At 28.9% G+C, this 27,030-nt stretch overlaps 1 protein-coding gene across 1 annotated transcript in view; it reads left to right on the forward strand.

The window, feature by feature from the left end:
• Window positions 1-19,261, forward strand: part of LOC129965480 (uncharacterized protein PF3D7_1120600-like) — a 35,134-nt gene extending 15,873 nt beyond the window's left edge. Inside the window, exons 6-9 of the mRNA XM_056079386.1 lie at window positions 1,740-1,824; window positions 9,621-9,924; window positions 12,349-16,981; window positions 19,017-19,261. Of these exons, the coding sequence (XP_055935361.1) occupies window positions 1,740-1,824; window positions 9,621-9,924; window positions 12,349-16,981; window positions 19,017-19,072 (5,078 nt within the window). The 3' untranslated portion in view covers window positions 19,073-19,261. The remainder of the gene's footprint in view (window positions 1-1,739; window positions 1,825-9,620; window positions 9,925-12,348; window positions 16,982-19,016) is intronic.
• Window positions 19,262-27,030: the final 7,769 nt, after the last annotated feature.

Here is a 27,030-nt window from a genome sequence, read left to right on the forward strand (position 1 = left end):
ATAATATTCAGTTGTAATACACTGGTGGACAAAATTAAGAGATGGAAGACATTTTCCAAACATCTCAAAAAATACTGAATATAAATAATTAAAATTTGGTATGGATATAGCTTATACCATGATAATAAAGTATGCAAAACAAAAATGAAAGTGCCATTCACTACCAAGACCTATTGCCAATAAATCCAATGTAGTCTGAACTTAAGGATAAAAGATTACAATAAAAGTGAGGCTTGTACAGTGTGTGTTGCCTCTAGTATGGTGTATGGTCACCCCTGACAGACAGACAGCATGCACGAGTATGCATGCTGTTAATAAGGGAGTTAAGGAGGGGTTGTGGAAGACCCTCCCATTCTTCCACCAGAGCAATTTTTAACTCTAGAATGGTTCGGTGGGTTGGGGGGTTGGCACATCGCAATAGCTCTCCCAAGAGCATCACAAGCATGTTCAATAGGATTCAGGTCAGGGGATTTGGCTGACCAATAAAATCGTTGAATGTCCTCGCTTTCCAGATACTCATCAACCATGAGAGCCCTATGTGGTCGCGCATTGTCGTCCATAAAAATGAACTCAGGGCCAACAGCGCCCCTGAAAAGATGCACATAGGGCTCTAGGACCTCCTGCCTGTACCTCTGGGCATTCATGGAACCATTGTCAAACACATGGAGTGGTGTGCGGGTATTTTGCATGATACAGTTACTATATATGGCAATCAACTGTCCAGGTTTTGTGTGGTATTTTTAGAGAAATGTGCGAAAATGCTTTCCATCTCTTAATTTTGTCCACCAGTGTATTAATTTTAAAAAATAATATAACCCCTTTTATTGCCAATAGGTGCAATATAGTATTTAGAATCTCCCCATCCCTTCTCTTTATGTTAAAGTTTTTCTTCCTATCCCCTTGGTCATTAGAATTGGTTGATCCATACCTTAGTGTTTAGTTGCAATCTTGAAAGTTGATATTCTTTTGAACCTTTTTGTTAACTTTGGATGTTGAAATTATGACATTTAAAAAGAAAAACGTATTTCTTTTTTAAGTGGAGGTCATCAAAGAATATTTTCCTCCTAGGGTAACATTACATTTTGAATTTTGGTGCTTAGCCTTCAACCTTAAACAATCAGTCCTGTACATTGCTAACATGCATACATAGATACACATACCCACATTCTTCTTTACTATTGGTAGATAGGTATATTGTGAATTACTCCAAGCAGCTGAATTCAAAGAATTTTCTCCCACCCAAAGTGTAAGACAAGGGATGGAGGAATGTGGGGAGTGGACAAAAGGAAACGGGGTGAAGGAGGACAGCAGATCCCTGGACGCTGCTGTGGAGAAAGGATGTCGAGAGCTATAATGATAACTTATTTAATATTTTTTGTTGTATATAACTAAATGTATATAAAGAATATTATTTTAATCAAAATATTACTAATAAATGATGTATATAAATCCTGTTTAGTCATTGACTGAGGTAACTAAGCATCAATATCATCCAAGATGTTACAACTTATTTTTTATGTAATATTTTGTTATGTATTTATTTCTTCTGTATGAGGTATATTTGTTTTTTTATCCAATACAGAATATATAGATGTGATATTGTATTTATTTTTTGATATATTATTTTTGTTATTTTGAAAATAAACAGTAAAATGAATGTGTGTGTATATTTATATATATTTATGTTAAATATCCTTATATTTTTTTAATATTCATAAGTATTCTTTTTTTCTTCATAGGCAAAAATAATCTGATTTATGATGCACTTCTGTCCATTCACAGTCTAAATAAGAAATATCAGTGTGCTTATGGTGCAGTTTTAATGTAATTAAAATTTATTTTTCTTACTTTTTAGTTTTAAAATTTGTTTTTAAAAAACTTTTTTACAAGATTACACAAAAAACATGTCAAGTCATTTAAACTTTGACCTGTTTATAATCCATAATTTTTTAAATTTTTATTTATTTTTTGCTTTTGAAAATTTTGATTTTAAGAAAGATTAAAATATGTTTTTAACAAAAATAATTTAAAAAATGCTGAAATTTTATATTATTAAAAATAGATATATTTGTTTGATTTTATGCTGTATATGCTGCATTTAAAATCAATTATTACAAAATTACAAAGAAAATTGTTATACAATTAATAGAAAAATTGAGTTTGAATCTATTTGTTGATGTTTCTTTTGGCTGTACTTCATCTTAGGCAGTTCTGAGTTAAAATAGAAAACAGCATTGTAAAAATTATTTAAAATTGATGTGATAAATTAAAGTTAGCTAATTATGTTACAGAACATGAAGAGTCATACATCACATTTTTCAAAAATTTATTAGATTTCAGGTGAAGCAAAATAAAAATTGGTTATAAGCTAATTTTTGCCTTTTTGATCTTTCTTATTTACATTTATTATTATTTATCAGTGATATATGAATTCTACTTATGTACATTAAATAAATAAATTAAAAATTGCAATATTTTTAGCAATGCATATAATTTTGCACTGTTTTCACAAGTATTTCAAATTCTATAAATATGATTTATACTACTTTATTCTGTAATGTTTACATGATAGATAAATTGCCATATTATTTACAATTTTGTCTTCAGAAAATTTGAAGTAAATCTCATTGTACTCACTAACCAACTTATTATTTTGATCTTTCAACTTTCATTACTTAAATTAATGAGCTTTTTTGAGTTCCACTTTTTTTTATGTGTATTCAAATCATCCCTCCGTTTCATAATCATTTATACTATTTTCTTACTTGTTTTGGTTTTGAAAGAATGGAAAAAGTAATTTGTTCAGCTACTTTCAGGTTTAAAAGTGCTTCCAGTGAAAAACTTCTTATTGCATCTTGTGAAAATTTTAATTTCTTATAATAATGAGCTGCAAGGGTAATTGAGTTCAAAAGTTTTGACTCATTGAAAGGGGATTTTTCGATGCTGTCACTTTGGGACACATGTTCCCCCCCCCCTCCGTTGTTAAATAATGGTATAAAATTTAAAACTTCTTTTAGCTACAATATTTATTTCCAAGCCTGATTTTTTTGTGGAGACATTAATTTAAGGTACAAAAACATACAAAGGAAAGGAAATTTGTATTCAGTAAAAAGATTTAATTAAATGAAATCTTGCCAATGCAGTCTCTATGCTAAAAATAAGGAGATAACTATCTAAAATTGTATTTTGTATAATTTTTAAAAAACAAATATGATACACATTTGTTTATTTACTCCTTCTAAAGGTCCAAAATATATTTATTGTAATAATTCAAATAACTTATTCTTAACATAATTGTATTCATTGCGTAATCTAAAAATATGCATATACTGTAATCATATTTTTAATCCTAAACTGTAAAATAGATTACTGCTAACTATGTTTGTGAAATTTTAGTCATTAATGCTGAAAAGTATTCTTTTCAGGGTGTATAATGTCATAAAAAGTGCTTAAATTTGAACACCATTTTTAAGCACTTTAATTTTCAGAAAAGACCATTAAAAGTGATTAATTTTCTCTTGAAGATGAAGAAAGCTTTCATTTTGTTTTGTTTCCGCACAAGTTGAATATGATGATTCGAAATCATGGTCATAAAGGCTTGCTTACCGGATGCATCAAAAAAGAAAACCAACAAAAGGGAAGAATTCGAAGAAGTATTCCAGATATTTCAGCGCATGTTAAGATAAGGCTTAATGATTCCTTTCCTCTTCCCCTCTTTTTTTCTCGCTTTCCGACTTTTTTGCTGTCTTTTTCTTCAACTATGTGTAAGTGCCCTTTATTAAAATACTGGAATAGCTATCTGGAAGGGGCAGCACGAAACGTGTACTATGATGTTTTAGATCTTGAAGAATTTGTTTAAGTTATGCCTAGTAAGTATATATTTGAACGATTATGTGTTGTTAAAGAAGAATATGGGATATGGTCTGATAATTTAGAACTATGAAAATAGCAGGATGAATTTGATGCGGCAAAACGATATATCGAACATGGAAAAAGCTACTATAAAAACAGTAACATATTCGATCATCATTCTCATTAATGTATAGTTTTTGAGCAATCGCTTGAACGACCTATTGCAGGTATTCAATTGTGCTATATTTAATTGTAATTAATTGCAGTATGTAATTACGTTAGTCAATCGCATAAAATCTAGCATGATGAAATTTTAACCTGAAATCTTAAATTTTCAATGATTGTGATATCTTTCGCGGTATTTTTTGAATGGCCCCATCCATTTGAACATTTTTATTTGTTGGACTAATCTTGCCAAATTTATTTTTATTAAGAAAAATAGAAACTGCTTCATTCCTTTAAATATTTTTAAAGAATTGAAAAGAGTTAAAATCTTTTTTTCACGATTTAGGTTCTTATTTTATAATTTTTCTTTTTATAACTCTTATAGAAATCCCCCCCCCCCAATAAAATCTTTCTTTACTGATAAAGTATTGTCCTGAGCAACGTTTAGCATACTGTCTGTCCACGACAAGAACACTGCTAGACAATCGTCTATGTTTACGGCGGGCGTTATAGAAACAGGTTTCGGTAGGGACGATCCATTTTGAATGGGTGGAATCGGACAGAAGTTTGGGAGGTATTCTTTTTCTTGGCGTCAATGTGAATCGATAAAAGAAAACCTGTTGCTCATTCGTCTTCTCGCTTTAGTCGCAGTTGCACGTATCTTTATATTCGCTTAGCTTACTTCCTTTATATTTTATTAATCTTTTCTTTGGTTAATATTAACTGCATTTCATTATTTAATATTTTTTTGTCTCTTAAATTTTTACATCCTTTAAAAAGATTTTATTCAACTGTATAATGGTATGAAGAAAATATTATATTATAGATAGCGCATTACTTTTTTTTTCAATAAAATAAAGAAAAATAGTCATTTATTCAGGCTTGTTTTCTCGCCTCCTGTTGTTTCAATAGCTTTCCTTCTTAACTATGATTCCAAGAATCTAAAAATTTATGAACGTTAATGTAAGTTAGAAGGATTAAAGTATTTAACGAGATTCCTTTCTACTCAGGTGCACTGATTGTGATAATAAAACGGTAGCAGATAAGTATTCTCAAACGGCGTTGATGGGCTTTGAATAGAAATGTGAAGAACATTGGGAGTGAAGAATTTTCAACCCCCGAAATGATAAAATGCATGCAGGAATTTGGATCCTTTATTGCTTCGAGCTCATGACTACTGATATACATTGAAAGGAAAAGCTCATTTATTACTCTATTATTTGAATTGACGGTTCGTGAGAAAAAAATTTTCTTTGAAATAATTGTATTTCTTTTTCAAGCCGGGGGAAATGAATAAATGGTAATCTGGAATACAGAAACTAACTTTTACCTCGTTTATCGTAGAATAATGTAAAGCGATGTTGGGCTTATTTAGTTGGGTTCCTTTAAGTCCGGGACATCTGGCACGTGCATGAATGAACACTTGAATTATCTTCAAATTCAGAATACTTTTACATATAAACTTTGCGAAATTAATTATGCTATAAAAAGCTTGTGCATATTGAAAATAAGTTACAAATCAAAGTTTGATTTTTAAAAATCTGAAAATTGATAGTATGGTAATCGTTAATTTTGCGTTTCGGGAAATAGCATATACATCAGAAAAATAAATAAATATAAATTTGGAAAGATTTCAAGCATATTTAACAATGAACATTTTACTTTATAACAGAATAAAAGCAACCTTTTATAAATATTATGAAATAATTACGATTAATTATGTTATAGTTTTTATGTTAAATTAGACAGATTACCTCGCGTTTGCTGCAAAAAATTTGATATTAATAACTTATATAAATTTAAAAGAAATGAAATGAAGACGATTAATGTTTTGTCATGCATGATTTTACTTCTTAATTAATTTTTTTTTCTTCTTGTGCAATCGTTAGACATACAAATAATTATTCAGTTTTTCTATTTGGTTTGTTTTGTTCTTTGTATACATATGACAGGAATATCAGATATTTTCAATATTCCGAGTAAACAAATGATTTTCAGTTTAGTGAATTATTTTTTAAATTTGTTTTCAAGAATTAAAAGCAATAATACAAAATATCGTCAATTTGGCGCTAAACGTGCCAACGTAAGAAACTTGAATTTCTACCTCTGCGAAATGAACTTTTCCTACAGTAACCTGTTTCTATAATGCCCGCCGTAAACATAGACGATTGTCTAGCAGTGTTCTCGTCCTGGACAGACAGTAAAGCCATTGAAGTTAGGAGCATGAAATTCGGGAAGTTATTTTTTTGGCATTAGAGGCACACTAAGAACGGATTTCACAAAATTTTAATTTGAAGTTTAATTAAAAAATCGAATTTTAATGCGTTTTTATCATAACATCAAAGCATATTATCGCATAAAAATTATTTTAGCACCGTTTTAAAGGTTAAAAAAAGAATAATTAATTCTGTTTAATTTTGAAGCAATGCTATATAATGTCTCGCGCTGGCTTCAAGAAGGTTTTGTTTAAAAAAACACTTCAAATGGTATTTTTACTTTCTACTATACAAAATTTAGAGAAAATATTGCAATCGTCAAAAAATTCGAACTCGAGATTTTAATGTTTCTCCATGTTTCATACCTCCTTGAATTCGAAAACACATTTTCGGAAAATGTCTGTCTGTTACAAAGATAACACAGAAACACTGAGCTACGTGAATGAAATTTTACAAAGATAACACAGAAACACTGAGCTACGTGAATGAAATTTGGTATACGGTCTTCACACCAAACTTCTAGATTTCAATCAAATTTTTAGCAACATCTGTTTAGAGGAAATCTGTTTGAATGTAAGTTAGTATGATAACTACAAAACGATGAGAGCTAAATAGTTAAGGTTTGGTACACAGATTTAATATTTATTGTATAAATATCTGTTGAATTTTGAGCCTAGTCCAACAAGGGGTTTGCCGCATGTCAGTCTGTGCTTTCAGAAATATGTAAACTCAATAACTAAAAAATGTAGTGACTTAAATATATCAAATTTGGTATGTAATTTTGTAATTATAAGTGCAGTTTTGACTCAAATATTTTTTAATCAATTGAAAAGAATGAGTCTAAAACCCAAATTCGCTTTTTTAGTAATCTCAACTACATGCCAGATTAATCTCAAAACACTTGCTAATGATCACACTATAGAGTTAATAAAGATGCTTAATTCACGTCTAGTGTTAATATTCCATAACTATCATATGCTAATGTCACACAAGGCATTTCCTGGCAATATGGAAGAAAGTTTTGGGGAGACTCTCTGGCTGATTTATTTCTGTTTTGCTTCTAACTACAGAACTGATTTCTTTTTCTTTTTTTTTTAAGACTATTAATTTGTTTCCGTTATTTATGAAAACTAGGACTTTTTAAAACATTTTCATTTCTTGGTAAAATATATATAACATTTCTTCTGTAACTTTTTTTAAGTAAGAATTTTTGCTTATAGGTTGCTACAGGTTTTAATTAAATTTTAAGAACATTAAAAAAAACTTTTACTATACTTTAGAAATTTCTTTTTTTTCTTTCTTTAGAAATTTCTTTCTTTTTATTCTGATTATTTGTGACTGTTGCTATTTTCTATTAAAAATGATTTTAAATACTTATTTAGGACATGGTATTGTCCTATCATCAATTTCATGGCAGTCTTGCTGGTCATATGATGATAGCCATAGGAATGATTTAGTTCTTAGCTTTATAAGATTCCAAATAAAATTAGTGAATAGAATGAATCAGTGTAGGAAGAAATTTACTCTATCCATCCCAGCTATGTTGGATCATAATTTCTATTGCTTATGTAAAAATCAAATACAAAATTTGTTGCCATGTTGAACTTCTACATCACTATCAACATTTTCAGAAATGTTGTGTCTATTTGATATTTTATTTTAAGAAATGTTGAAAAAGCTCTCAGATCTTTATTGTTAATCGTTTAAAAGTTGGCTTAATTTTTTTTACATTAATAATTTTTTTTTTTCTTTTTCATTTTTATGATCATTTCTATGCTTTTGTCAAATACAAAAAGGCATAATTTTACAATAAAATGTTGTGAAAATACAGGAATAATTATTAAAACTTAAAAAATAAGCATTCAAAATGAATGAAAATTTTTTTTCAATAAAAACTATGCATCACTATGTAGAGGGGGTGCTTTATTATAAAACAGAAAAGAAAAAAAAAATACTATGCTTAGAAAATTTGCAGCTTATGTATGCATAATAAAAAAGTTGCTTAATTTTTGGGATTAAGGTGCTTAAAAAGTGCTTAATTTTCTGCAGCAGTTTCTCACTACACGCCCTGCTTTTGATTAATAGCCATGGCACATATGATAAAATAATTAGTGTATGAAAATTATTTATAATAAAACTAAATTTACTAGTGTTTTGTTTTGAAATGTAGAGTGAGAGTAGCTATAGATTAAAAGTAAATAAGCTAAAAAGATCGTTATTTTTTCATTCATTTAAAACTCCAAAAAATCATTAAGAAAGATCAACAGTACTCTGAAAGAGTGAACTGATCTTTTGAAACTCTTTAACGGAGTAAGAACTAGGAATAATTTTCACTTAAATAAAAGCAATTGACATTGTAATTGTATTAATAAGAAGTTGTGGTGTGATTTAAAATTTTGTGAATGCAGCATCAAAAAAATAAATAAAAAAAATGAATGAAATATTTTTATTTAATTATGCTGCAATAATAAAATTATTTCTGTAATTTTAAACCACATGAAACAGTGGTAAACTATGAAATAAATCTCATGATGGCATAATGCACAGAAAGACTTATTCACATTGCATTTATAATCCCACCTTGGATATGTAGTCCTTATCAAAGACATGTCTTTCAGACATTATTTGAACAAGACAGCTATGAATCCTTTCTTGGCCGATATTAATATGAAATTTTACATTTAGGAACATATCAGAGGTAAAATTTGAATTATTAAAATTAAAGATATTTCCAGTAGACTTAAAAAGTAATTTAAAACTATATACCTTTTTGATAATATAAATCCCTTTGATTCTTTATATGCCTAATTATTTTAATCTTATAGATTTAAGATTTAGAAAGTTTGAAATTTTTTAAAAATATTTAATTAAATTCCTGCAACTTAAAAATATTTATTCTTGCCATTTTAAGAAAATATTTTTTAAAGTATGAATTTTTTACTTTTGAACTGAACATAGAAAAGGGCAGTTAGAGGGTTTTTTATCTATTAATGCAAGTTTAATTCTTTTAAGAATTCAGTTCTGCGCTATATAGAATGTCTTTTAAAATTAAAATATATCTAACTATTTTATTTTTTAAAAATTTTATTATCTGATAAGACATTTAAATTGTTCAAATTTGCTTCATGTCAATGTACATCAGTTTGTAAAAATGTGTAAATAAAAGCTGATCTACTTAATATATATATATATATATATGGCACTCAAATTTATTTAAGCATTTTCTTATGTTTTTGTTTTATACAAAAATTTTAAGATACCAGCCGAAAAGAATTATTTGGAATATTCTTATTAAGAAGAAAAGAGAGTAAAGAATTAATCAAATTTATTTCCATAGTTATAAATTCATTAGATATAAATTCATTCATTTTGTTAAATGCTTTTCAGGCATATTCTTATCTACATCCCTACCTTTGTCCCTGTGATAATTGATGAACCAGCTGAGTACCTTAAAGTGTTTCTTCTAGTTAGAAGGCTCAAATTTTTAATAAGAGATCCTGTAGAAAAAGCTGAGCTACGAATGAAGGCTTCTAAAATTTTGGCTCCTCCAACCCTTTCAATTTGGCTGTTGAGCCATGACTTTAATGTAACCTGGATGAATTCAGTATGCAAAATCAACCTTGGGATAAACATTTGCAAGAAATTGAAAGGAAAAGGATCTGAAAAAGTGGTTGTGGAGACACTTCGAAAGGTATTTGATGTTCCAAATAAAATTTTTGCATCCACTTTGCGCCTAAATCATTGATCCCATTATCCTACAGAAAAAAAGTAAACAGTTCTGCATTGAAATATTAGTATTATTCCTGTATTCAATTTATTATATTATATTTTTATTTCTTGTCAAAAGAATTATTTAGCAAAATGCTCACATTTTGCAATTGATTATAATTTCTTTCTCTTTAAAATCCATATTGTAATGAATTGCTTCTTAATATAAATTAGTGCATTAAATTTTTTTTTTGTATTCATTCAATTTTTAAATACTATTGGAACATCCCTCCTCCTGCTCCCTGAGGGTCTTAACACAACAATAAGTTTAAAATGCTCGGAAATTAAAATTTAATGAATCCATGGTCAATTAGCATGAATAGTTCAAATTTGCATAAGCGACAAAACTATGCTTTTGTCACCTGGAGCTTGATAGATATTCTGCATAATAAATTAATCTTGGAAAAAACAAAATATGGCAAGCATTTATGCTGATAATAGCATAAATGATTGACCATATTTTATCAGTACTCAATAAGTGTCAGTACATTAAAAAATGTGATTGCAAAAAATTAAAAATGGCTACATTAGCAGAAAAAGTTGTCTGTTAAAATATGTGATATTTTTTTTAATTTTATTTCTGTGCAGCATATGTTTAGAAATCAGTATGGAAAAGAAACATTATTATTATTTTTTTTTTTTTCATATCTTGGTTATGGTAAAAATACAGGTTCTTGTGCTAAAAGGAAAGTATGAGTGACCAGTGTCATGGAAGAAACTGAGGATGGGATGATGCCATTGTTATCAAAGTCCATAGAAATCAGTTGTCTGTGAGCCCATAAATTGAAATTCTCTAGAAAATTTTACAAATTTTTTTCATAAATAATTAAATTCCAAGCCCTGTCATTTATAACTTCAGGATTGAAAATTAGAAGATAAAAATCATCAACTAGATTTTTGCTCTTGCATTCAAGAAACATTAAAATATGAAGATTTTGCCATTAAATTAATTTTTCCAGAAGTTGCAACATTCCATGTATGAGCAGATGTTTATCACTAAAAGTTTAGAGTTAGGAGCATTTTGGCATCTCATGAAATTGTGGAGTTGTAGAGAATTCACCAAAATAAGTGTTTTTAGTTCTAAGTCACAAACAAAAGTTTATGACTTTTTTTTTTCTTCAGAGAAAATGATAATTAGGTGGCAATTATTTGAACATGTTGGAAATATGGTTCTTTCCATCTGAGGGTAATATGAGTTCTATCTTTCAATTATATCAGCACACCATTGAGATTTTAATGTTCATTGCGATCTAGATGAGGTAATGCTCTTTTTCTGGGTAGCTCCTAAGTTTTGGTCTTCTCTTTTTTTGAGTACCAAATGATTCAGCCAAAAAGATCTGTTTAGTGACTTAATTGTTATCCTATCTTATTAAGTGTCCTGCTTATTTAATCCTCTGTATTTCTATACATTTAATAATATTTGGCCCTTTATATATTTTTGTCTGGCTATTTGTGTGTAATCAAAGAGCAGAAATGCTGGCCCCCCTGGCCCAGCTATACACCAATTCAATGGGTATCCATTTTAAGTTGACAATGTAGTATCTAAGATATTTATGATCACTTTGACTGCAAATCAAACTTAAAGTATTAAAAAATATAATTTAACATAAATTTGTCCTTTGTATCTTGAAATGGTATTGTGACCATAAAGAAAAAGCCTGGTTCCAAGTTTCATGCTAGTTAAATTTATATGAATAACTTCTTTTAAACTTTCTTTTTTTTTTTTCTTTGCATTACTAAAATATAATTTACTACAAAATATTTAAAATAGCAAACATATTTGGCTGACTCAAAAATAAATTTTACCTAGCTGATAGTTTAAGTTGTTTGATACCTTACCTTAGTTACCTAGCTGATTGTGTAGTTATTTTAGTTTAGTATATGTTGAAAATGTTGTTTACTGAATGAAGCAAACTGCAAGTATATGGAATGTTTTTAAAAACAAGCAAACAAAAAAGAATTAATTTAGTAAAATCATTGAAGCAGTTGTCTTGATTCTCATTCTTTCAGATTTATTAGTTTCATTTCAACTTCAAAATGTGTCCTTTGAAAAATTTCAGTATTAAATGTAAATAATCAAAACATTTTCAATCATTAGAAATGCTTTAAAGGATTTATGTAAATTGTTAATATAAAAAAGAAATTCATATAAATAATTCTAAACATTTTTTTTTCTTTAATCTGGAAAAAAAAAATTTTTTTTTTTGTTGTTGGAATTATTCTATTATTTTACTATTATTAAATTTCTTTACATATTCAATTTTCTGAATTTGATTAATATCACACTTATCAATTAATATGGTCTAGATGCTTCAAATTATATATATATATATTCTTCTTTTCATAGATATTACTACCTGGAATATCCACAGAGAGAAGAGCTGAACAACAAGCATCATGCTTGGATTTAAATGAGACAACCCTTTCTGCCATCAAGAAGAAAAATGACAGGAGCCCTGAAAATACACAAACATATACCACAAATCCATCTAAAACAAGAAATATTAATGTGACATGCAGTAACCCATTTCTATCAAAAGATGATAAAGAGGTCACAGTATGTAAAACAGAAATTAAAATGAAAAAGAAAAGAAAAGATCTTCAAATGACATGTGATGATCAAGCTCCATCTAAAGAAAAAAGGGAGATTACTGTTAACAAAATTAAGAGGGGGGAAATGCAAAAGAGAAAAAACTATTTCAGTATGATACATTACAATTCACTTCTGTCTGAAGATAATGATGACCAGACTCTATCTGAAGTTGATAAAGAGGAGAACATAGCAAGTGAGATTAAAAAGATGCAAAAAAGAAAAAAATATACTAGTACATTCCAGTATGACCCATTTCCTTCAGAATATGATGATGAGCATATAAATATGGATAAATCTGATATGAAAAAATCTATTGAGAATATAAAAGACATAGTTGTTTCTGAAGAAAATGCCTTTAATGCAATAAATCATTCTCTGACCATCAATGTTTTTGATAATAGTAAATTAGTCATCAATAAGAAGAATAGAAAAAGAAAGGCAGAAAACCTGCAATGTAAAATTAAGCAGGATGATCTTCCTTATCATGAATGCAGTTCGAAACCTGCTAAAAAAATTAAACAGGAGAACCAAAAATTGGACAAAGTGGCAGAAAAGAAAGCAAATGAAGTTAGTCAAAACTCTATCGATTCATACTTGCTGAAAAACATGAAACAAAGCTCATTTGATGAACCAAACAAAGTTCATTTGATTCATCAGAATGATGAAAAAGGAAAACAAAGAGAAGAAGTGCTAATTATTGCTGAAAAAAATCCAGAGATTATAAGTGAAACACCTAATAATCATTCTTTACCTAAAAATATTTCTCAGTTTTCTGAAACTACCAAAAATGGACAAAAAAAGTATAAAATACAAAAAGCAAACAAACTGGATAGCAATACTAAAGAAATTGAGTTTATTACTGTAAATAGTGATTATGATGTAGAAGATTCACCAGTCATTATAGATGAAATTAATGTAAGTGAGCCTATTCCAAATGAAAAGTCATGTATTTCTAAATGTAGAAATGTGAATTCTTCTTTCAGCTGCTCTGATGATAACCAGCCTGTCATTGTGACAGAAATTAAAAATTACTCAAACTTTGGTCTGAACTCTTCTCACGAAAAGAAAAATAAACCCATAAAAATAGAACTAAAATCTAATACTGGGACCGAGATTATGACTGAATTTGTTAATCCTTCCAATTATGATTCTGCTGCAGATCAAATTGCATATGATACAATCAATGATGTCATACAAAAGAATGAATCAATATGTGCTAAATCTGAAAATATGATTGACAAGGAAGAGTATTTGAATTCATTGATCAATTTAACTGATTTGCAGGATGACACACTATTCGTAGAATCCAATTTAAGATTGAAAATTGCTGACAAAAGTCATACTTCTGAAGAAATTCTGAATTCATGTGCTAGTAACACAAGAAATGACCAGCAAAATCCTATTTCCAAGTTAAATATTACTGATAAATGTTTCACTTCTAAGGAAAACAAGAACATACTCACAGATAACCAAACTAATCTAAATGTAAATCATGAAAATCATAAACATGAAGAAATTCAGTATTCATGTTCAGATAGCTCAAATCTAATGAGAAATGACCAACAAAACCCCATTTCTGAATCAAATATTACTGATAAACGCATCATTTCTGAGGGAAAAAAGAGCATGCCCACACATAACCAAACTAATATAAATGTGCATGGAAAAAATTATAAACATAAAGATGAAATTAAGGATCAGTGTCCAGACTGCTCAAGTCCAATGAAAAAGGACCAACAAGAACTCTTTTCAGAGTCAAATTTTACTAATGAACATCTCATTTCTGTGAAAGAAAATATATTCTCAGAAAATCAAGTTGATGTGAATATAAATGATCAGAATTGTGAAAATGTTGATTTGGGCAAAGTTATTTCATCATCTATGGAAGGACATTCAGGTCGCATTAATGAAAGTGTTGAGGAGTCTTCACAAGATTCAGCAGTACAGACTAATATCATAGATTATTCGCCAAATCAAACTTCAGAGTTTATAGAAAATTACAAAAGTCTTACATCTGTTCACAATTCTGAAAAACTTGACGACAAAAGTAAAGAATTATCCATACACACAGAATTAAAAAAAGAAAAGTTGGACATCATTATTTCTCATGAAGCTGTACCAAGATTAGAGTCAGATTCATCTTACATGTGTAATTATTCTTCATTAAATGATGAGAATTGCATTCAAGAAACTGAAAAGGAAAAAGGTAAATCTGAATCATTTGTAACTGATGAATTTATTTCTGATACCAATAAGGTCAATTTTTCTGAAATAAACTTTGTTAATACTGAAATAACAAAAAATAATCCATTATCTTTTGTGATTCATAAAAAGAAAATAACTCAAAAAGATGGATTTTCTGAATCATCAATTGAGAAGAAAGTGAATTCACAAGAAATTGAAATCAAAGATACAAAGTTAATATCAGGTAGTAATTTGTCAAATAAAGTCGATTCTAAAGTAGTTTATAATTCTGATAGCAATAGCTCTTTTGAGATAGATAACCCTGAAGTTGTGAAAGACAATATTTGTATTAATACACAAAGCCTATCTGAAAACAGTTTAATTAATGATCTGTCAAAGTATCAAATAACAGGACTGTTTTTTGATGCAAAATCTCCTGTCTTAAACACAGATGCTGACTTGCCTGAAGATTCTCAAATCTTGGATGATGTCATGAAACAAAAACTGAATGGTGAAACTAACAATGTTGAAATTAAAACTCCTTGTTATGCTGCAAGTGAATTGATGGAAAACATGTTAAAGTTAGTAGAGCAAGCAAGTAATGTTAACTCTATAAGGCAAAATATTTTGAAAGGGGACCTTACATCAACACTTAATAGTTCATCTGCAGTTTCTGCACCTGCAAATGAAGAATCTGCAAAATGTTTATCATTCTTAGATATTTCTGTGGAAAATGTAAATAATCTTTGTGAAACCTCAAGTTTTGACTGTCTTGCACCTAAAGGCTCGGAATTTTTACAATATAGGGAAATTGTTCGTGATCAAGAGGATAACAGATCTGAAGATACTCTTTCAGAAAAGAAAAGTATTTTAAAAACTGGTGCAAGTGAGTATTTTTCTGATGCAAGCATTGAAACTGAAAGTGAAGAAAGCAATTTTTCTCCTAGAGATTGTAATTCTCCTGTGTCTTTTGATGCTTTTACTGAATCATCTAATCCAAAAAATAATTATGATATGTACACTGAAAAAACTGAATTTTCTTTAGAGAATACTATTGATAGACATCAAATCCATAAAGAAGATGATGAAAATGATATAAGAAAATTGCAGGACACTAAAACAAACATTTCTATAAAAAACATACTACTAGAGGGATCTATGTTGAATCCTGTTGTGTATTTAGGAAAAAGATGTGATAGTAAAAACTTTATTTTTGCAAATTCTACTGTATCTGCAGATTTTCATGACGCTACAACAAATTCATCTATACCTTCTGATTTTGGAGATGGTGATGAAGGAATAAATAAAAAGAAGCCTTCCATATTGGGTTTCAAATCTGCCCAAACTACTTCAGAAATCAATAAATCATTCAATCCAATTAATGAAATTTCAATCAAGCCAAAAGTAATCGAAGATTTGCCATCTGGCATGCATGTTCCTTTCACTCATAAATATATTAAAATTAGTGAAGTGGGGCATGATATCAAAGTAGAAGTTCAGTCTGAACAGAATGATTTAAAAGAAAGATGTTTGGCAACATATAAAAAAATTTATATTTCTGAAAGAGATCAAGAGTCCATTGAACATGTTTGTGAAAAAATACTTTCACAAGATCAGGGAGGTACTGAATGTGACAAAGATCAGCAATTGATTATTTATCACAAAGAGTCAGTTGAATTGGCAAGTGAAATAAAAGTTTCACGAGATAAAGAATGCACAGAATGTGATAAAGAATTGACTGAGACAAAAAAAAGAAGAGAACCTGAGCCTTCACTTAACATGAAGTTAAGAAAAAGACCTGTTCCTTTAATTCAAAAATTTGCAGATATTGATGAAAGTTGCAATGTGTCCAACCAGAACACTACTGCAAAGTATTTGATGACTCTGAGGAGTAGAAATCCCCCTGCATCATCTAGTCAAGATGTCAGGAGGGGTAAATCTCAAATTGTTACCAAATGCTCTTTAAAAAAATTAAAGACAGAAACAAATTTGGATTTGGATTTTAGTGAACTTAGTTTAAATTCTCCTAAAACTCCAAGAACTACACTAAATGATTCTTCAAATAAAAGCAATTCTGCAATTGTGAAAGACAGCACTGAGTCTCCAACCAGTGGTCAAGGAAACATTTGTAAGGTATTAACTTGTGCATCAATTATTTCATCAAATGATACCAGAATAAAAAAACAAGACACTGACTCTGAAGGTAAATTTATTTCATTTTTACAAACTTCTGTTTAATTTTTTTTCATTCTTGTAAAGATGGATTTTTATTTATTTGTATGTTCTTGATGAGATTCATGTAAATAAAGTAACAAAGAACAAATTTTCAGATGCGTTTAAAAATTGAAATATTTAAATGATCAAAAAGATCTCTTGATGAAATGGAGATGGAATCATTTAGAAAAATAATAGCTATTTTATTTTCTATGAAAAAGAAACTTTTGTATTCCATTACAAACTTCACTTTCTCAAGCAAAATTCTAAACTATATCTATGATCTGCATTCTAGTAGGGGGAAAAAAAAAAAAAAAAAAAACCAACTTTTTTTAGAGTTTAGATGTAAAAATAAAAATTGATTAATTAAAGCAATAATATATAAGAATACAAAACAAGTTTGTAATTTTGAAATTTGATTATCAATGAATAAAGCAATTAATATTAATTTGATTTCACTTGTACAGTACTACCTCTAGTAAACTTGAGATTTTTAAAATAAAAATTCCTATGGGGAATTTATAAATTAAAGATTAAAAAGTAGAAAATAGAATTAAAAAAAATTATAATTTTTAATGCATTAATATAAATGTGTTTTAAAAAATTACTTTTATTAAATTTATTTTAATTTTGAATAATTATAGCAGAGAATGAATGAGCTATGAGCTTGAAAAATGTTAATGGATTTTAGAATTAATTTTTGAAATTTTTAACATCATTTTTGCAATCAAGTTAACATTGATATTCAGTACATTTTGTCTAAAAGCAAATTTCTACTTATAAAATATTTGTAGTTCTACCGAACTTCTGTGACTAATCGCTCTAATTAATTGCAATAACTTTTGAACTTGATGGATTTCCTGCAATGTAGATTACTTGCTGAATTAAAAAAGATTTTAATAATGATAAATGATAGTAATATAGTTTCTAGTTATAGATGTATTATGTATTCATTAAATTACAGCTTCTAAATCTGCGGCACATGTTCTCCTGGTGGTGCATGGGAGAACAAGCAGGGTTATGCAGAAGTAAAAAGAATAGTGGTAAATAAAAAAACAAAAACAAAGAGAATAAAGGGAAGGGTGGGGAAGGGGACTTATGAAGTAATTAAAATTAAAATTTTATTCATTTGTCTCATAAGCCAACTTTAAGCCCTTAACTATATTAAGAAAATTTTGCACAACAGCTTGGTGGGGCAGTCAAGATATGGCAGCAGGGGATAATCAAATATATAAGATCTAATAAGAAAGTATGAGATTAAATAAATGTTAGGAATTTCTACATTAATGAATGGAAAATGTAATTTTTTTTTTCATAATTTAGAAATTTCAATTAATATAATTTAATACAATAAAGTTTTGAAAATTTTAAGAATATCGCTTCATAATGAATTAATGATACCAAATATATATAAAAATTTACAATGAATCAAATACATTGTATTTCTTTAAAAAATTCCACATTTGTCTTAGAATAAAAAGGCACCAAAAATATTCAGGTTCAAAGCATTTTTAACTAGGTATAAATAAAACTAACTATCAGGTCTCAGAAATAAAGGACTATTGAGTCCAGATGCTCCGTCAAAATATTCATCATGTCTTCCTTTGCCTTATTTTTTATAAGACAAAATCTGGAAAATAAATGCTTTTTGTCCTTTCTTAGTAAATATGTAACATCTAAAATTTAAAACGAAAATTATTATTATAATTTTTGAATGCTTGTTCTTATGTGTTCAAGCAAAATGGTATTGGTTTCTTGAAAAATTACTTTATATATTAATTTTTTTATGCAAAAAATTTAATCAAAAGGAAATAATGTACTAGAATCATATTACCATTTTTGAGATATTGCTAAATTACATCTCTGTATTGTGTAGTACAGAGTTTACATATGCTTATTATATTTAGTACAAAGTTAATTATGCATTAAAGTGCTTAATAAAGTAACATTATTTTTAAAAAATTATTTGAATCTTTCTTTGTTTTGAAGAATGAATCCTAATGCCAATTTTCTCTGTTTTGAAGGTTACAATTTGAGACCAAGAAAGTCAGTTATAATGCCTGGAAGATTGAAACTTTAATTGCTGTTGTTGATGTTGCAGAAATTAGGAGAAAATTTTTTACTGTTGTTCCTAACAATTGTATATTTGCTTTTCTAATAATTGATTGTGTTTGATTTGTATATATTACAAAACATACTTTATATGTATTTTAATATCATTGGTTTGTATCTGATTGAGTATTTTCTCAAATAAAATGAAATTCCATCATTTGTTTATTTATTTTTTTCAATTCATCTGCTGGCAATTTAATACTTATATTATTAAGTCAGAATCAATTCATGTATTATCAATCATATCACATTATAATATCTCACTGCATATTCTCTTTGTATTTTTCTTCTAATGAGTTGCACAGTAGATAAAAAAAAAATGATGCAATACGTTTCATGATAGCATATTTCAACCCCACTATGAAATTTGTTTATCACCAGAGCTGCTGTTGACAGTTAGCTTTAAAAATATCAATAATTAAGATACAAAGAAAAACTGTGTCTATAATTGCATTTACAAATCCCATAACTTTTTTTATTGTAAAGCTGTGATAGTTGTTGCTCAACTGTTCATGTACCTGATCAGTTCCATTCAGAATTATAGATCAGATATGGTTATTATATATATATTTTTATAACATCAGTTAAAAGCACTGATCATTTTTAATTAAACTTGTGGCACTTGCCTACACAATATGGAACATTATGATCATCAAACTGAATATTAAATAAAATAAGAAAAATTAATTTTTATATTTAAATGCGAGTTCAATTGGAAATTTATGAATTTCAGTGAATAAATATATTTTTAACAAAAAAATTAGAAAGTTGTAATTTGATGAAAATTTCCCCCAGTACTTTGGAAATTCATTAAGATATAACATTTCCCAACCCCCTATTTTTGCAGTGTAACTATTTTTCTTCACATTCAGCAAATTACATTGTTTTATAATGTTGCAAATTTACAATGTTTTAAGTCAGCACTATTTCAGAACAATGCATAATTGCTAACTTCTAGTCTTGATTGATATTTATTACCTGAATTTTTAATTTCTGTAGGAAAACTCTACATATAGTTTATGCTTTCTTTATGTTGCTGTGTGTGTTAACCATTTATTGACAACAACTTCATTTATTGTATTTACAAATCCCATAACTTTTTTTTATTGTGAAGCTATGATGGCTGTTCAACAGTTCATGTACCTGATCAGATGCACTCAGAATTATAGATCAGATATGGTTGTTTTTTTGCATATCTTTTTTTTAATGCATGAAAATATATTTTAGTTAAATGTATTGTAAGAAATGAGCGTAATATTTGAAGTAAATACAAGGTGGTCAGAATTAAAACACCTTTACTCTGAGTTCTCTATACAGTAAACTTCTCAGTGTAACGGCTCCATAATTGTTGAACATGCTATTCAAGACCTGAAAAAAGAAATTTAGTTCCAGAAACACTGATAGATAGTATTATACAACAGAAAATATGCTGAAAAGACACAATCACGCACACAAAAAAGGAACATTCAGTATGGAATTTTGCCTTTTTAATATCTATTCTTAATATGAAAAAAAAAAAAACGAAGAAGATATGAAGAAACTTAAATTATCATTGTAACTGCAATTTTGCACATAAGCAGAAAAATTTAGTTCTGGACATAAAAGGGTATAAAACTGGGAAAATGTCATTCTTATCAGTAATGGCTGTCACATTACAAAAACGTGCTTTGTTTGTGAAGTTGTTTTATGAAAATGAAGAAAATGCTGCTGCTGCACTTTGAGAGTTTCATCGACCATTATTTCCACAAGCTGTCAGGAGAATGATCTCTCGATTTGAGAGAACTGAAAACCTTTGAGTTCACCTGGTTGAAAACAGAGATCGACTGGTTCAGATGTTGCCACCGCTATTATTGAACAGTCAATGGATAATGTAGGCTGTAGTAGTGCACGTGGCTGTTCCCTGTGGAACGTACTGAGAAAAATGGTGCATTTTTACCCATACAAAATTCATTACAATTAGCAGTTGCTGCTCATCGATAGGGAGTTACAATTGACGTTTCTGACTTGAGTTGATTAGGATGCGTCGTGGCCATAGCAGATTCTGGGGAGCAAGAAAGTACAATCAACACCCATAACTGTCGCATTTCGGACACGGATAACCCCCATACCTTCCAAGAGATTCCACTTCATTCACCGAAAGTCAGTCAGGTGTGGATTCGCAGCCACATTTATTCTTTGGCCTTTCTTTTTTGAAGAGGATACACACAGTAACCCTGTGACATGCACCGTGATGGCTAAGAGGTACAAAAACGTGCTCGAAACTTTTATTATCCTAAATACAACAGCGCCAATGTCTTGATTCAGCTACCTTTTTGGAATATGAAGTACCTTCACACATTGGATTCTGTGTACAAGTTTCTTCAACATTTTTCTAATAGAGTAATTAGTTGTGCGTTTCAGACAATCTGGCCATCTCGTTCTCCAGTTCTTAATCCCTGTGATTTTTGGCTGTGGAGATAGTTAAAAAATCATGTTTATCGAAAATGTCTGGTAACCTATGCAAATTTGAAAGACAGTATAACTCTGCATATGAGAAGTATCTCAATCGACCCATTAGAATCCACAGTTGTACAAGTTGGTAAGCATCGATAAGGTCCTTGTGATTGAATGTTTGATATATTTGAATAAAATATGTTACAGATGTGCATTTTGTCATTTCAGCATATTTTCTGTTGTACAGTGCCATCTGTCAGTATTTCTGGAACTAATTTTTTTTCGTGTAATCTTTTTTTCTCTATCTTGAATAGTATGTTCAACAATTTTGGAGCCTTTGAATAGTTCGCTGTATAGAGAGCTCAGAGGTTGTTATAATTCTGACCACCTTATATATAAATGTTAATATATTACTTCAAATACCCCAGGCTATTGATAAAAAATTTCGTGAAAATTAAGGGTTTACATTTATTGCAACAAAAGGAGATTCCCAATCTTTATATAGAGGTGTGAAGAATTCATAAATAAAAATAAATACATTTGTTTCGTTTTCAGTGGAAACTCACTTTAGGAGAATACCTTTTACAGAGTTGTGATACCTTTTACAGAGTGGCTAATATTTTTAATTGAAAATGTGGAAGTTACATGTTTTTTAAGCTTTTATGATATGTTTCTAATTTATATTATTACATCCTATATTATATTAGTAATATGAATCTTTAATTGTTCATATTTCTTAGGAATTTTGAAACGTTTCTGAATTTTATAATTTTTACTATTTAAAATTGAAAAAAAAAAGTTATTTTTTAATTATTAATTTCAGTGCTTAAGCTTAAAACTTGATTTCTATATTAAAAGATTAAGCTACTTTTCAATTATTAATAGTTGTTTTTCCAAAACAATACAAATGGGACTTTATCTTGAAATGAAATTTCAATTCTATATTCCCAATTGGGAACATGATTCTATAAATGGTTAATGGTAGCAAGAAAAATCTTTTTTTTACCCGAAAAATTTGCGAACATGAAAGATTCTTAGCTGGAAGAAATAGTTTTACTCCGTAACATACAATAAATAAAAAAAGAATTTGATGTGTCCAAAAAATACTATTTAACTTGGCTGAACTAAACAGTTATGTGTAAGTTTAAAAACATTTTTTTTTTTTTTTGAAATTGGCATTGTTGTACAACATTTAATAAAGTTTATATGTAAAATTGATGAATAATAATTAAAAAGACATAAAACATTAAATTAGTTACTCTGCAAAATGTGCGAAATATTTTGGAATAAGTGAAGGAAAAAGACATTTTTTTGACCATAGAGATTTCAGAGAAAAATTGGATGAATGCTGCGGGAAAATGGGGAGAAACGTTCAGAAATATAGAGGAAATTTTAGAGAGAAATAGTGAAAATTTTAGGAAAAAATAGGGGAAATTTTAGAGTAAAATGGGAGACATGCTGGGGAAAATGGAGAGAAATATTATAGAGAAAATTTTAGAGAGAAATAGTGCAAAATTTTAGTGTAAAACTCCAAAAAAGTTTGAAAAATTTAGGAAAGAATAGGAAAATTTTATAGAAAAATAGAAGAAATGCTGGGAAAATGGGGGGGGGGGATGTTCAGAAACATAGAGGAAATTTTAAAGAGAAATAGCGAAAATTTTACTATAAATCTGCAAAAAAATTCTGAAAATTTTAGGAAAAAATAGGGGAAATTTTAGAGAAAATTGGATAAACCATGGGGAGAAACGTTCAGAAATATTGAGGAAATTTTAAAGAAAATATTGAAAATTTTAGTAAAAAATAAGGAAAATTTCAGAGAAAGATTGGAGAAATGCTGGGGAAAATCATGAGAAGTATTCGCAAACATAGAGGAAAGTATAGAGTTCTCTCTATACTTTCCTCTATGTTTGCGAATATTGAAAATTTTAGTGTAAAACTGGAAAAAATTCTGAAAATTTTAACAAAAAATAGGGGAAATTTTAGAGAAAAATAGGAGAAATGCTGGGGAGAAATGTTCAGAAACATAGAGGAAATTTTAGAAAGAAAGAAAGAAAATTTTAGTGTAAAACTGCAAAAAATTCTGAAAATATTAGGAAAAAATAGGGGAAATTTTAAACAAAAATAGGAGAAATGCTGGGGAAAATAGAAGAAATGTTCAGAAACATAGAGGAAATTTTCCAGAGAAATAGTGAAAATTTAGTATAAAACTTGAAAAAATTCTGAAAATCCTAGTAAAAAATAGGGGAAATTTTAGAGAAAAATAGGAGAAATGCTGAGGAAAATGGGGAGATATGTTCAGAAACACAGTCGAAATTTTAGAATGAAATAGTGAAAATTTTAGTGTAAAACTTGAAAAAGATCTGAAAATTTTAGGATAAAAATGGAGAAATTTTAGAGAAAAATAGGAGAAATGATGGGGAAAATAGGGAGAAATGTTCAGGAAATATAGGGGAAATTTTAGAGAAATAGTGAAAATTTAAGTGTAAAACTGCAAAAAATTCTGAAAATTTTAGGAAAAAATAGGGGAAATATTAGAGAAAAATAGGAGAAATGCTGAGAAAAATACGGAGAAAAGTTCAGTAACGTAGAGAAAAAGTTAGACAGAAATATTTAAAATGTTAGTGTAAAACTGGTAAAAATTCTGAAAATTTTAGGAAAAAATAGGGGAAATATTAGAGAAAAATAGGAGAAATGCAGAAGAAAACAGGGAGAAAAGTTCGAAAACGTAGAGAAAAAGTTAGATATAAGTATTTAAAATTTTAATGTAAAATCGGTAAAAATTCTGAAAATTTTAGGAAAAAATAGGGGAAATATTAGAGAAAAACAGGAGAAATGCTGAAGAAAATAGGGTTTGGTTTGGTTAGGTTTAGTTATGTTAACGTCCCGTTTGAAGCAACACTTGGGCTATTTTGGGACGGACCTCGTAATTTTGAAAAGCGGTCAGATGACAATGACGACACCTGAACTGGGATCCCCCTCTCCACACCACACCACACCACACAATCGGGAGGACGTTTGGTCAGGACGAATTTAACCTGCAACAGACCCCCTTACACGGCGGTTCTTCGATGGAATCGGGTATCGAACCTGAACAACTCCGGTTTCGAAGCCGAGACCTTAAAACCCGGCCACCGCGGCACTGAAGAGAATAGGGAGAAAAGTTCAGAAACATAGAGGAAAAGTTAGACAGAAATAGTCAAAATTTTATTGTAAAACTGGAAAAAATTCTGAAAATTTTCGGAAAAAATAGGACAAATTTTAGAGAAAAATAGAAGAAATTCTGGGGAAAATAAGGAGAAATATTGAGAAACATAGAGAAAATTATTGAGAGAAATAGTGAAAATTTTAGTGTAAAACTGCAAAAAAATCTGGAAATTTTAGGGGAAAATTTGTGAAATGTTGGGGAAAATAGGGAGAAATGTTCAGAGACATAGAGGAAATTTTCCAGAGAAATAGTGAAAATTTTTGTGTAAAACTGGAAAAAATTCTGAAAATTTTAGGAAGAAATAGGGGAAATTTTAGGTAAAAGGGGGAGAAATGTTCAGAAATATATTCGAAATTTTAGAACGAAATAATGAAAATTTTAGTGTAAAACTTGAAAAAAATCTGAAATTTTAGGAAAAAATAGGGGAAATTTTAGAGTGAAATAAAAGACATGCTGGGGACAATAGAATTATTCAGAATTATTCAGAAATATCGAATTTAGAGAGAAATAGTGAAAATTTAGTGTAAAACCGCAAAAAAATCTGAAAATCCTTGGAAAAATAGGGGAAATTTTAGATAAAAATAGGAGAAATGCTGAGGAAAAGGGGGGGAAATGTTCAGAAACGTAGAGGAAATTTTAGAGAGAAATAGTGAAAATTATATAGTAAAACTAAAAAATTCTGAAAATCCTAGGAAAAAATAGGGGAAATTTTAGAGGAAAATAGGATATATGTTGGGGAAAAAAGGGAGAAATGTTCAGAAACATAGAGGAAATTTTAAAGAGAAATAGCGAAAATTTTACTATAAATCTGCAAAAAAATTCTGAAAATTTTAGGAAAAAATAGGGGAAATTTTAGAGAAAATTGGATAAACCATGGGGAGAAACGTTCAGAAATATTGAGGAAATTTTAAAGAAAATATTGAAAATTTTAGTAAAAAATAAGGAAAATTTCAGAGAAAGATTGGAGAAATGCTGGGGAAAATCATGAGAAGTATTCGCAAACATAGAGGAAAGTATAGAGTTCTCTCTATACTTTCCTCTATGTTTGCGAATATTGAAAATTTTAGTGTAAAACTGGAAAAAATTCTGAAAATTTTAACAAAAAATAGGGGAAATTTTAGAGAAAAATAGGAGAAATGCTGGGGAGAAATGTTCAGAAACATAGAGGAAATTTTAGAAAGAAAGAAAGAAAATTTTAGTGTAAAACTGCAAAAAATTCTGAAAATATTAGGAAAAAATAGGGGAAATTTTAAACAAAAATAGGAGAAATGCTGGGGAAAATAGAAGAAATGTTCAGAAACATAGAGGAAATTTTCCAGAGAAATAGTGAAAATTTAGTATAAAACTTGAAAAAATTCTGAAAATCCTAGTAAAAAATAGGGGAAATTTTAGAGAAAAATAGGAGAAATGCTGAGGAAAATGGGGAGATATGTTCAGAAACACAGTCGAAATTTTAGAATGAAATAGTGAAAATTTTAGTGTAAAACTTGAAAAAGATCTGAAAATTTTAGGATAAAAATGGAGAAATTTTAGAGAAAAATAGGAGAAATGATGGGGAAAATAGGGAGAAATGTTCAGAAAATATAGGGGAAATTTTAGAGAAATAGTGAAAATTTAAGTGTAAAACTGCAAAAAATTCTGAAAATTTTAGGAAAAAATAGGGGAAATATTAGAGAAAAATAGGAGAAATGCTGAGAAAAATACGGAGAAAAGTTCAGTAACGTAGAGAAAAAGTTAGACAGAAATATTTAAAATGTTAGTGTAAAACTGGTAAAAATTCTGAAAATTTTAGGAAAAAATAGGGGAAATATTAGAGAAAAATAGGAGAAATGCAGAAGAAAACAGGGAGAAAAGTTCGAAAACGTAGAGAAAAAGTTAGATATAAGTATTTAAAATTTTAATGTAAAATCGGTAAAAATTCTGAAAATTTTAGGAAAAAATAGGGGAAATATTAGAGAAAAACAGGAGAAATGCTGAAGAAAATAGGGTTTGGTTTGGTTAGGTTTAGTTATGTTAACGTCCCGTTTGAAGCAACACTTGGGCTATTTTGGGACGGACCTCGTAATTTTGAAAAGCGGTCAGATGACAATGACGACACCTGAACTGGGATCCCCCTCTCCACACCACAACACACAATCGGGAGGACGTTTGGTCAGGACGAATTTAACCTGCAACAGACCCCCTTACACGGCGGTTCTTCGATGGAATCGGGTATCGAACAACTCCGGTTTCGAAGCCGAGACCTTACCACCCGGCCACCGCGGCACTGAAGAGAATAGGGAGAAAAG

Source organism: Argiope bruennichi, chromosome 4 (assembly GCF_947563725.1).
Source record: "Argiope bruennichi chromosome 4, qqArgBrue1.1, whole genome shotgun sequence".
Lineage (NCBI taxonomy): Eukaryota > Metazoa > Arthropoda > Arachnida > Araneae > Araneidae > Argiope > Argiope bruennichi.